General features: G+C 36.8%; 1 protein-coding gene across 1 annotated transcript in view; it reads right to left on the reverse strand.

Moving 5' to 3' along the window:
- Nucleotides 1-13904, reverse strand: part of LOC139694009 (5-oxoprolinase) — a 236140-nt gene extending 222236 nt beyond the window's left edge. Inside the window, exons 1-4 of the mRNA XM_071592398.1 lie at nucleotides 13671-13904; nucleotides 4038-4229; nucleotides 2687-2955; nucleotides 176-338 (exon numbers count right to left, since the gene is read on the reverse strand). Coding sequence (XP_071448499.1) covers nucleotides 176-338; nucleotides 2687-2955; nucleotides 4038-4229; nucleotides 13671-13847 — 801 coding nt within the window. The 5' untranslated portion in view covers nucleotides 13848-13904. The remainder of the gene's footprint in view (nucleotides 1-175; nucleotides 339-2686; nucleotides 2956-4037; nucleotides 4230-13670) is intronic.
- Between the last annotated feature and the right edge of the window lie 108 nt (nucleotides 13905-14012).

The following is a 14012-nucleotide window of genomic DNA, read 5'->3' on the forward strand; positions in this document are numbered from 1 at the left end:
GCATGAGTAAATTAAACATTTAGCTAATTAAATAACATGAATTTAATTTTTGAAAAATATTTTATGTGAATAATTAATACATGATCACTCTTTATTGAACAGGTATAGGCCAAGGTGAGAAAAGAATAAGATTTCAATTAAGATAATTATGCAGAAACTTTTATAACATCCTTACCTGAACATACTTCTGGACATGAGGAGTAAGATATGCATCAGCACAAGCAGTGAAACCCCTAGGAACCACTCGAACCATGGACGTTATTTTGTGGGATAGTGAAACATGGCTAAAACCCAATTTCTCAGCTAGTTCACCAACCATTAGCTCATGTTCAGCATATCTGAAAACAAACAAAATAACATGCATACATTTTCAACTGAAATCCACTATTCTAGATGCCATAAGCATTTAATCTCCATGATAGTTAGATGATAATTTCAGATGAGATCATATTTCATGCTGTACGACAAAAATTGACTGTTCTGAAAGGTGCTCACATAATTAGGAAAATTTCTGCCTTGAATCAATCCCCAGAAGAAGTTATTCATATTTTTTGACTGAATGAGGTCTCACTAAACAATTTTGAGGTAACTTTTCTTCAGTTTAATTAAACTGTTATTCATTCACCACCTTCACATCTGATTTATCCCTTCAAATCTATACTGATTTCAACTCGCATTCTACCTCATTATTCCAAATCTTTAATTTTCTAACTTGCCATAGGAGTAATTCAACTATACCTCCCATTGGTATGCCATCAGCTATAGTAAACAAATTCAAATTTTCATTAACTGTCCTATTTATGGTATTAATTAATCAACCATTGATGATGTGGTATGTTCCCAAAATTGTATAAACAGTTTGACTTCAACAATATTAAAGAAAGGAAATAGCTCTTACATAAAAGTATCATAGAACTATTAGTATGTTTTCATATATCCCTAAGGTTTTTAAGATCCTATTAATCAAATTGATCATGCCGCTGTGCAAAAATTTGATTTCCCTTGACCAATATAGATTTCCAATAGGCCACCATGCGAAGACTACCATCAAAATCTTCCTGTACTTTCTTTCATCATCACTGAAGTATTATAAGGTTGTATTAAATCTAATTAAATCTATATTTACTATTCTAAAGCATATAATAGTTGGCAACATTGCATCCAGTTACATTAGCTGTGTTTTTAGGTTTTTATGACACCCTGTTTGGTTTTTCCCCTCTCCGAGTGAAAGGTTCAAAATTGTTGTAGTAAACAAGTGTAATTTAAATATTAACTAAACTCCTGGAGTTCAAGGTTCTCATCTTGCTCCTTGATTTTTCAATTTTTATACATTTCAATTGTAATACATACATGTATATATACATCTGAATAAACAACAATCATGAGTGTTAAGTTCAACAACCAATTCTACAATAGCAATGAAAATTATCATACTTATAATATCAGAACCTCTCAAAACCTGCACAATCATTTGTAAGAACTAAAAATGCAGCACTTGGGCCTAAAAATATGTCTCACATTCGTTTTAATGAGTCACATGATGATGTGAGTAACCTCAATAAAGTGTCACCATTATAAATAAAACTTTGCAAATATCTGTCAAAACATATGTCCTACTCTGTCAATGAATATCTGCTACTATAATTTGCAACTGCATAATATTCTTTGAGGTATCCTATATTTTTATGAAAAATCCTTGGACAAAATGAATGTTTTACTCAACCATTAAAATTTATTCAAACTATTATTCGTGTATTCAGTATTCATTCATGTATTCATCAGTATTTAAATGCTAAGATTGATTTACTGAAGCCCTTCATCCTTCTCTATTTAGTATTATTTCTCTCACCCCCTTATAGTTTCTCTGTTTTACCTCCTTCTTAATTATATGGAAGATAGAAAGAGAGAAAGAAGAAAATGTTGGTAAGGTCAGGGACAACTAACTTTATGGTTATTATTTCTTTCTGGTGGTCAGACTCATTCAGAAAATTTACAGTTTTCTCAGGCTTTAGTTTTTGGCCATTTTGTGGAATTATTGGGAGAGCATATAACATAATTTTTTAATAAAAATAATAACATCATTTTTTTCTTCCCATTTTAACATACACTTGAAGAATAGAACAAGCAAAAAAATGCAATGCATGTATATACATGTGCAGTGAGTAAAATATACAATGGTTGCTGCAATGTATTATCATTAAGGTATTCACAAATAGAATAATACAGCTTTTCCAGTAGGAATTTTTTATAATTACATTTCAAGGATGCAATACCATTAGAGTCTATCACAGATTTGGGAAGTTAATTTCAATTTCTCATACCCATCACTTTTAGTCCATTGGAGGTCTCTTTCAGATTAATTGGAATTAATAAGTGCAAGTCATTTTTCCTTCATCTTGAGTAATTGAGGACAGGACAATTTTTAGGGAGCGAGTGACTGTTTTCCCAGATTAGAGCTATTGTATCCAAAACATATGTATATGCCTAGCAAGGGCAGAGGCTTGACAGATTAATGTAAGGGCCAAGAGGGTGAGTGAAGAGATTTTTCCTGTAAAATTTCTGGTAACTCTTTTTTGTGTCTTGACAATTCTTCCAGCATTTACATTAGTTGATACTAATTTTAGCCCTTATACAAAAATTAATCTAATAGAAAATTAACAGATAATTTAGTATCAAGTTTTCTCACGCATAGGAATGCAGCAAAACTACAGCCAATGAGTTGATTCCTTTAGCCTTAATTTTCATCAATTTGTCTTTTAATATATCCAATCTGAGATCCTCAATGATAAGGAATTCCTCTCCAGTGGAGCCTTGAACATGTTTCCACGAGTCAGAGCCAGGGACACAACAGTCTGACCCAAATGAATTGCTTCCCCTCACTCCACCTTCAGCTGGAATAACTCGGCCATGCACTTCAATGACCTCCTCATAAAGGACTTCAGGAGTTGAAATTTCCTGAAATATTAATTTTTTCATTAAAATTCTTCTGTATGAATATCTAAAATAAAAAACAACACCATTATGCAAATTATCATACACCCTAGTTGATGAGATGGAAGAGGAGGGGTGTGGGGGTGGATGGTTAGGGTCAGTGTGAGCTGGAGAATGATTGGTTGGGTGAAAGGGCCAAAGAGGAGGTACAAAGGGGCTGAGTGGGGGAGGGGGAGGGAAACAGAAGCACTTGATTTGATGGTGAGTGGGTTGGTGGTGTTGTCAAATTAATACAAGGATATTTGCATGTAATTTTCACCTGAAGATGGCACGAAGTGTCAAAACCCAGTTCGTGGGAATAGACATATTCAAAAGTGTTGAATATCATTTCTTTCCAATATTGAAAGTTTCCACAAATTTAAGTCTGAAAGAACTAGTTCGTATAGATATCTTATTTAAAAACTGAATCCAAATTATATGGCACAATTAAGGGGAGCAGAGGGAGCATCTCAAGAAGTAGGAAGCATAAATTAAACATCAAAGTAGAAAGGAATGAAATAGAACAGGTGAATTGGTTCATGTATTGGGGTAGTATTTTCAAACAAAATGGATATAGTAGCAGTTGCAGTAGTAGTAGTAGATATACAAAAAGGAATTGGAATTTTTTTAAATATTCATAAAAATAAACAAATATAAATAATTATAAATGTAAACACCTAACACAAGCAAAAATATCAAAGCAATCCCCACATCATTTGATAATAGCACTGACATTTATTTCAGTATTCTTTCTCAGGTGGCCATAGATAATCACACTACGAGTTTTACGAGAATTTACTACAATAATTACAAATGGTTTTCAACTGGTGCAACCCTGGAGACATAAACAAACAGATTTCGCATAATTTCTCCATAATATTTAAGGACTGGATGTCTCCAACTGATTATATTCTTAGCTGTAGGTACTTAAATGATAGAGCATAAATGATTTTATTTTTTACAGACATACATCCAATATCCATGATTTATATAAGTGTGAAAATGATTTTAAATCTCAAATAAATTATTAATAAGGCATTGGGGTTAGGAAAAAGAAGTGCAAATACCAAATCAAATATCCTTGGTCTGGCTTGGTTGCCGATATACAGAAGATCTCTAAATCCATGATTGATCACCAGGGCTACTCGTTCTCCTTTACGCTCCAACAAGGCATTTGTCGCCACAGTGGTGCCCATTCGGATCCACTCAATTTGAGAGGCATCAATCAGCTCTCCAGGAGGGATCTTGATGCCAGTTTCCTTGAATTAATGTAAATTCATATATTCTATTTTGATTACAGAAGTTGTTGAAAAAAATATAATTTTCAAATTTTATTTTTTTCAACAATTTTATTAATTGAAAATATTGGAAGTTGTTGAGAATTCATGCATCCCATCCTTTCACTTTGACTATTTACTGATAAATATACTACATATTTTCATGAATTAAGGTAAATCAGGTAAAAGTAATTCTAATACAAAAAAGTAACCTTTATTCTCTAGGAGAGATTCATTTTTAAATTCACCATGTAGCCATAATGTGCTTGTTCTTCTGATCTGCTCCCTGAGTAGAGAAATGGAAAGTCCCCTCTCTCTCCCTCCTTTCTCCCCTATTTGAAAGACTGGTAGCTTATAGGAGTGCAAGTGAGATGGAGTAAGTGAAATGGTTAAGTAAAAGTACATTTCACAGTACCCAAAGTGGAATAAAATAACACAATGATGCTCCACAACTCACGGCCACACTTGCCCATTCTTGTATAAACAAAGGCATCACTGCATCACACCCACCAACAAAGAATGCCATTCCTTGAAAATCCAATCTCAATTGATTTTACCAAGAAAACATCCCTGAAGAAAAAGCCACAAGAAGACAGCCATAAGAGAATAAAAATAACTGTAGATAAGAAAAGAAAAATCATTGAAAATTGAGAACTGGATGTGAGTGTGGCTGATCTACCATGCACTTCAAGGAAATTGATTCTTCAAAAGGAGTGACATTATGGATAAATGAAAAGCAATTGTAAAGTGACACTATTAATAAGAACATCATTTGTGAGAAAACAAGAAGGATTTTTGCTGACTTCATTATAAAGACATCAGGATCATCAATGGCTGAAAAGAAGTATTTCAGGGAAGCCGTCGGTGTTTCAAATAATTTTAAGAGAAGAACCAGTATCCACAGCATTGTGGGGCATGGTGAAGCAATAAAATTCGGACTCAAAGGTAGCAGAGAACTTCATCAGTGACCTCAGGAAGCTCGAAGATTCTGAGGATTATCTGCCATTATATGTTTATAATTTTTACAAAATGGGTCTCTTCTGGAAAAAAATGCTGAAGCAAACCTATATAACGACAGATGAGAATGTACTTCCCAGCCAATAGCCAATGAAAGGCCATCTCATCCTTCTATTTTGTGCCAATGAAATAGGGGGTTCAAAAATTCAACCCCTGCTTGTTTGCTTTTCAGAAACTCCATGAGCCTTCACGGAGGGTTAAGTCCAGAAGAGCAGGCTAAATTTGATGTGAAGGACATGGAAAACTGTTTTAACATACATGAAGAAGCATCACCCTTACAAGGTCGTGGCTATGCATGCTACAAATTCATTTAATGTTAATACTATGTTATACTTTTATAAAATTTTGAACCGTCAGCAAAAATAAATGTCTATAGGCAGGGTTTCAGTGAAAAAGAGTTAAGAATGCATCATGAATAATAAAGTAATTATTTCAATTCTTATTTGTTTTCTACAAATCGAATTTCCATTTCAGGTTAGAATATTCTGCAATAAAAGAAAAGATGAAGACAATTCATGATCCTAAAGAATGTCCTAAATCCTTCCTCATTTTCTTAGGATAAACCTTGTAACTGATTTATTTTTTCTGCGTGGATCACATTATTATATTTTGAATTAAATGATTTGGAAAAATTGGTTAGCTTAAAGGGTGTTTTGCAAAACAAAAAAATTCTGGAACGAATTACACTTATAGAGCGAGGTACCACTGTACCTGCTATATTACAGAGTAATTAACCTTTCTTCTTCTCCTAGAAATGAAAAATCACTGAGTCAGGCAGCCAATAGGGTGAAACATGGTGAAAAGGGAATGAGCAAAATTTCAGAGACAGGGAAAATGGAGGAATTTTACATGAAAAAATAGATGCACTATCCAAGGAAGAATTATCAGGTTGCCTAAGCATGAGTATCTATAATCGAGAACTAATAAAAGCATTCTAAATTGGATAACCAGTTAAATTAAAATTTAAAACCATCCAAACAAGAGTTAATTTACCATTTTATCCATTTTCTCTTTCGAAGATTCAAAATGCATAGCAATATTAGATTTACAATTTGTCAGTATGCACAGTATCTCTCTATCATCAAATGCAATGATTGTTACATTTATCGTGGGTGATTTGAATGCCCAAGACTTCAAGAGAAAGTAAAATTTCAATGGTAGATGATTACATGTAAAATTATCTACTGATGAATTATTCCTCATATTTAACCGAACCTCAAGGATTTTTCTCTACCAATCTCTCTGTAAATGCCGTTCTTTTTCCTAATTTTACTCGTGTATGAAGTCTGATTGGTTATGTTTTGTGGATCATTTGTTGTCACTTTGCAAGCAAATTTATATCACTGAAATATTGAAATTGAAATTAAACCACTTGGCTTTTCCGCATAGAAAAAATTATTTTATTTACTACCTGGGCTTTGTTATGGTACAACATCATCAGGTAAAAATACATGTCAAACACAATATGTATATCCCTGGATGGAAAAGGAAGAGGAGGAAGGGAGGAATTGTAGCAGCAATTTTATCCCCGAAATCCAGCACTTTGAGAGGAAAGGTCATCGCCTTGATTTGCTAGAACAATTAGAAATACTTCAGCACATGGATTACAGAGAAGATGTTTTGACTAATGATTTTCTTTACCCTTCACGTTACCCATTGTTGTATTTTCCTCACCCCTCTCCCAACTAACCTGACACCAAGCAAACCTTTTCAACAATGTAGTAACCTCTCCCAGCCTGCTACTTAATCACCTGACTAATTACCCAGTGCCATTCTCCCCTTTCACAATACCTATTCCCCCACTCCTCTGCCAATTAACCCGAAGCAAAGCAAATCTTTTTCAGCATTGTATTAATCCCTCCTCCCAGCCTGCTAATTTATCAATATTACCAATCCTCCGCCTCCAAGCATAAACTTTTAGCCCCTCTCTTCCTCCCTCTTTTCCTTCTGCCTGGAGATACATGTATATACTGAGCTTGACCTGTATTTTTACCTGATGATGTTATACCATAACAAAACCTAGGTAGTAAATAAAAATTTTTTCTAAGTGGAAAAGCCAAATGATTTAATTTCAATTTTCATATGAAGATTTTCCACCAAGTGACGCGAGAAACTTTTATTTATCACTGAAATAGGTCGGATGAAAGCTGCAGTTTTTACTATTTCCTTTTAAGCGTGATGGCCCGTGGTAAACCGACAATGATCTCACAACTAAAATGAACGTCGTTCTTATCGAGAACTCACGATTTGCATGTCATATTTCCACCTATTTAAAAAAATCTTAACAATTTTTTCCCGAAATATTGAATAAAATGACCCAGTTCTCGAATTTCCCTACAGAGTAGTCTCGCTTTTCCAGCTAGTTTTTTTTCAATCAGGGATTGATACGAAAACTATAATGATACTAGCACGAAGATAGTAATGCGCTGGCCGTGTTATTGTTTTTATCTTGCCATGCCTCATAGAAAATGACCCTTTTGCAGTCTATTTTTTCGCCCGCGGGAATGTTCTGCACTAACTCCGCCGCCACTGATGCCCGAAGAAAGCGCTTTCCCTCCGTGCAAGGAACGTTTTAGCATCCCGGAAGATGCTAAAACGTCCCTCATCCCCCTCGGAAGATGCTCGTCTTCCCTTGACTCCCACCCACCACCACCTCCCCGCAGAGGGAAGCGGCGTAGAAGAACGTCTCAACAATCTAAACGGCCATTGGATGAGAATGAATGACTGTTATGAAATTCCACCGTAAGCTTGTTATCTGGCACGGAAATGAATGAGGGGGCAGACGTTTGTAATAGACAACATGGGGGAAATAGCGACGGTGGAGATAAAACCGGCTGCTGTGCACACAGTGTATTGGACTCCGGTTCGTTTAAAGAGAATGTTCCGACAGTCTGTAAACGGATAGGCCCTTGAGTAACACTTATACGAGACATTTGGGAGGGCAGGATAATGATAATTTGGGTTCGGATGTTAAGTGATGGATAACTAAGGGAAATAATATTTGACGCAATAAACATGGTTTTACGGGGAGGATAAATTACCATCTTCAGACTTGGAGTACGCGACCAGCATATTTTTTCCTATCGAGAAAGTACGAAGTCGGTCCAACTCCCCCTCGCTCAAGAGTTGAAATAAAATGAAAAGCGTGACTATGATGCTCGTAGGCCTGTCTTGCGAAAGGTCAGAAGAAAGAAGTTTTAACGGATGATTGGTAAACTTTAGTTGAAAATTTAAAGAGGGTGGGTTCATTCCTGAATTTCAATCAATTATTCCTAGTCCAACATATTCGAACCAACACCCGTATAAAATTAGATAAATAGTTGACAGAAATAATAGTGTGCAAAACATTTTTTCCAGCCAAAAATAAGTGAAAACGATAACTCAAAAGCCCTCACTTCTAGCCAAATCTATTAAAACTCTCAATATCCCTTCCCCATCCATATCCATCGAAGCTTGAGCTCCCTGCTGTTCACCATTCAGCTTCTTGAAATGTGTGGATGTAGAACATTCTCATTCCATGGAATATTGATAATTGGCAATGAATTTCCAGAAAACTTAATTTTTACTCCTTTAAATCAACTTGGATAGGTTCAATGAAATGGCAAAATTTTGCACGCGTTAGCATTAACTCAGTAAGATTTGTAAAGATTCAGTAAAATTTTTACGTTTCCTCCGGCACAGGCGTGATATGAAAAATGAGTTTTTGTGGTATAAATTCTGATTTTGATGCTTCAGATATATGATTCTAAGATATATTTGCCGTCTCTACAGCCCATTCATTCCTTTCCCGCTCCATCCAAACTAGATCTGAAGATGCAGAACTGTGTACACGTTGCTCATAATCTGAGAGGTTGGAAAATTATAATCAACTCGCCCTGCGCCAGGGTCTTGACATGCACAATCATATTTTTTCCTCTTTAGTTAAATCGATCTTATTGGCAGGGTATACCTATTACCTACACTTCTCTCATTTACCACGGTATAAAAACCAACCATTTATCTCGACATTTGGAATAATTGATTTTTATTCACAGTATTATTACTTCTATTAATTTACCTGTATTATTACATTTATAATTATATTCCACATGGACTACAAACTTGGCGTGGTGGAAGGGCTTGTGCGTCCTGATGATCCCTAGAGTAGAGCTGGCGGGAGCAACGATAATTGCCCCTGGTAGGGTCATCCATGATAGATAGGTCGAAGGGTAGGGAGCCAGACCGAAGGTAGTCTTTGCAGCATCTGTAGCTCAATGAGGCGGCTGCAAAGGCGTCTGACTGCAGTTGGGCGGACAATTAAACGGATGGTGCATGATAAAAAAACTATCGAAGAAGACCGCGGGAAACCGCCTTCATTATTTCTCTATGATGGACAAAGTTATTAGAATGAGTCCTGAGGGGATCGAGATGGTGCGGGGGCTAACGTACTGGCTTCCCACCCTGAGGGCGCGGGTTCAAATCCCGGCGGTGTTGAATATTTTTCAGAGGTATCTCGATCCCTACTTGAGGTGCTTTGTGGAGGTCACTTTGAGTGAGTACGCCGTCCGTCGGGTGGGACGTTAAACTGCGGACCCCTTGGCGCCTTTCGTAAAGAGAAGGCTAATGCCGACGCCAGGTTTCTCTCCACCCTTCATTCATTCCTGTCCATCCCCTATGGCGCAAATGACCTCAGTTGTCGGTCGCCTCCCCTAAAAACTAATACATGAGTCCTGAGCATTACTGGCCTCGGACCACTGGCCGTGTCTGGCCATATAGTACATATAGACAGCACTGATTGCTTTCCAGAATTTAAATTAATTTCTCAGATGCAATGCATCATCAGTAGTTTGTTGGCATTGGATCACTAATCATGCTGTGCCAACGCCCGTCAGTAAACAGCCGACTCAATTTTTAGGTGAAATGGGGATCGCACGAGAATGGCGGAGGAAATGCGATTCTGAGCCCCAGGGAAATGTTTGCACCACTGATATGAGTGATCGATGACGATGGCATCATGCTAGAAGATGGTGAAGCTTGAATGACCTGATTGGGCCCTCTCCCACCGGATATGGATGAAGCAATCTTAAAGAATGATACTCCATCGGGTACGCACCTCGGTGGCTTTGGGTTTTGGCGACCTTTATATAACACTCGATGATACCAGGCTTGACTACGTGGAAACTCGTTTTCGAATGAATTCGACCTTATTATTGCCGTGAGAGCATTGCAAACCTCTGGGGCGTCTGTGGGCCGCGCAACCCTGTAGCTACTGACGCACACCTAAAGCCTCCAAGGCTTCAATACACCTGTGGATGAGAGGTTTGGATGGATTTACTTTACTCTCGACGCTTTATAAAATGAAAGTGAGAACCTTCAATAATGTTTTACGCCAACTACTTCCACTATCACCATCAAACACCATTTTCCATCCCTCTATATAAGGAATATACTTCTTACCTCAGCGGTGAAATGGGAGATGGAGAGCGTAGGAAGTGTTATACACAAAAATATGGAGCCACTGTGTAACAGTATTTTTTGTGGACAAAATAATAGCATTTTACTAGAAATTTTATGGAGTGTAGTTTGCTATTCGGTGAGGTGGATCGAAACTACCCAGATCTGGTGCCCACCGCTGTCTTACATTCAAAGTATGCAAGAAAATTCGCCTTCAATTTTCATTTTCCTTTCGAAACCAGTTTCATTAATCTTCTGAAGTGAATCCAATATCAAAATATTTGAGCAAAACATACTTTGCAGCCCTGTGAAAATCTTTTTTTCCAACGTGCTCGCCTTCCTAGCAAACTCCCTGTCATAAATTTCCAGTTTTCAGAATCCGAACAATGGGACAAGAGCAATTGTTTTCAACGACTGCATCTTTAAGAGGGACATAAATTATGATTATATAAGATTCGCAACTGCGTTGTTAATGAACCCGAGATCCATGAATTCTCTGATATTATCCTAGTACCAAATGGTAACCCATGAGACGATATATTCGTATGCAAAAACTATCGCCTTGTATCGCTCATCTATGCACATGCGTTCTTGCGTAGCTTGTTTTCTTTACTGCCCATTGACAACATCACCTCATTTCCATATGCTCATTTATAAGTTAAACCCCAAAACCTGAAACCAAAGAGCACTGACATTCCCGAGAGATTTTTTTCCATAAGAACACATACGTGAAGAAAATCCCACCTCCTCAAACTACCCAATTTCTTTATTATAAAATGTCTCGATGTAAGTAATTCCTATTTGGCAGAACATACAGTGGAGCTCGAATATTACCTTCTTTGAAAAACAATGAGACCTTATCCGGTCCTTTGACTCTAACAATTAAATTGCAGTGGATCTCAGGTATCGGATCCATGAATCCAATACCAGCCATCACGATATATATAAAACGACGCCAAAAATGGAAAAATTATTGTATGCAGTGACACCCGGAAAAATTCTACTGTTCTAAAAAACATTTCATACCACACAGATTAATTCAACATATTTCATTGAAAGAAAACATTGCGAATATTCTCCCTTGACGCGCAGCGCAACTTTGGCATTGGGTTTTAGCGCGCGATTCTTGTTATAAACTTTGGTTTTAATTTCGGCAGAAGTTTAATAGCTAATGTTTTATGCATGCATAGTACATATGCCGTCGCCCGATCGCCCGTCGCCCGTAAAAATATTTCCAATACCGGATAATAATTCAACGTTTGAAAATTATGTGCGAGTAATACATATATTAATTATCTGATATCATCTAAAGAATGTAAACTTTAGACATGATCAAAAATGTGACTATCCATTTGAAACATTATTTGCAACCTTTCTCTAAGTTAACCTAGTTGTCTCTGAGTGTCTGTATATTCCCTGCCCATCTCACGCAGAGGGCATTAGCATTGGAGATATGGTGGCTCCTAATCCCGAAAAATACGTACTGAAGAGGCGTCGTGATTGGTTCATCCTCCCCGCATTGATTTCAAACGTCGAGTTACCGAAAGCAGGGAGACTAGCACACAGGAGATCAACACATATTAATATATGAATCCTTGCGTAAACAGAATGGTTTATAAAGTCGGAAGAGTTGACACGGGTGGATTACTTTACAGCTATTTATCACGACATTCGCAACAATTATAGATTACGATGGAAAATACTATAAGCTTAGTGATACTACAGTGTGATTATGTAATAACCAAGCAGGCGAGGTTTCGTTTCTTTATTATTATAATTATATTTTTAGTTATGCCTATAGCTAAAAGTCATTGTTCAACGCCGGTCTTTTATATTCCGACGTGAAATATATTTTTAAAAAAGCGTGCGTGACATCTAAGAAGTAAATGTTGAATGTAATCTAAAGCTTAACAAATTACCAACGAATATATTTATTCTTTTCTGAGAAATGCCTATCCTTCTTTGCATCGAAACGGATATCGAGCTAAAATTCGACGACTTTAAAGAGGACATTATCAACAATAAAACAAGTTTGCAACAAGTAGAGGCCACGCACACTAAATTGTGTCGTGCCAATAAGCGCACCTTGAAGGAAACACCTGTTGGCGAATGCTCTCAATTCTTATCCAACTTAACATTGACCACACGCGCTGTACGTCAATAAACTTTGGGTAAACGAAAATGGGCCAAGCAAACGCGAATGGCTCCAATTGAAAACCCTCTAAGAAGTAAGGTTGTGGGAGAAGTGGAAGAGATAGGTAGGAATCAGTCGGGTGAGGAATATGTCCCGGGTCCAGAGGCTATCTTCTTCACACAGTTGAACGGATGTAAAATGAGCAAGGGAAGTGGTGAGCAAATTTGATATTCCAAACGAAGAGCTGTACTCTTTCAATGAATGACAGTAACCCATTATCCCCCAGTGAGTAGTAAGTCAGGGGTGAAACTTCTGGTAAGCGAGCCCGTATCCAAAGATTGATTCAAGCGCAATCCAAATCATATTCAGAGGAAATATTAATTATCAAAGGGTGAAATGTGATTTTAACTAAAGTTATGACGAGAATACAGTTGGACTCTTTTTGTCCAACCTTGAGATATCTATCTGTAATGAAATTAATTGGGTGAATATTGAAACGTAATATTGGAAAAAAACAGTAGTTAAAAAGAAAGTACGTAGTTGATATCAATTAATGACTTTACCGAGATTCAGCCCGAGTTCGGGTAGGATAATACGTTGAAATTCTTTAACACGAACTCACAATGCTTTTTTATTTAATTTCTATTGATATTTATACGAGCTAATGAAAACCTTAAGTATTTTCTAACGATCTTGATGATTAGACATCACAATAAAGTGTGGTTATGGCAGCAAAAAAATAATTTGTATGTAATGTCACTTGCTTAAAATGTAATTTCCGAACGTCCATGGGCTTAGTCTGAAAAGAACCAACATGTGAACAAATGAACTATAATTACCTCTTGTAAAATTCTTCTTATCCCTTCTCTTGGTGCATCCGAATAGTTAGCTGGATCAACAGATAACAACTTCATCACACGTACTTTTCCGCCTGGACATATAGAGTACACATCTGTGAATGTTCCACCACGATCAATTGCGAACTTAAATTTGTCAATTTTATCACCATTGTCCATTGCCACTTCTAGTTTACTGAGTCTATCTCTTTTGAACCCCGTTCTTCTCTAAATCGCCGATTGACCGTTCCTTGTTGAGGTCTGCTATTCGATATAGATTTTCAATCTAAACGATTCAAAAGAATCGCTCCGACGGTCGAGTTAATCGATTCCTATTGAATCAAT

The sequence above is a fragment of the Hetaerina americana genome, unplaced genomic scaffold (assembly GCF_022747635.1).
Source record: "Hetaerina americana unplaced genomic scaffold, ioHetAmer1.1.p SCAF_5, whole genome shotgun sequence".
Lineage (NCBI taxonomy): Eukaryota > Metazoa > Arthropoda > Insecta > Odonata > Calopterygidae > Hetaerina > Hetaerina americana.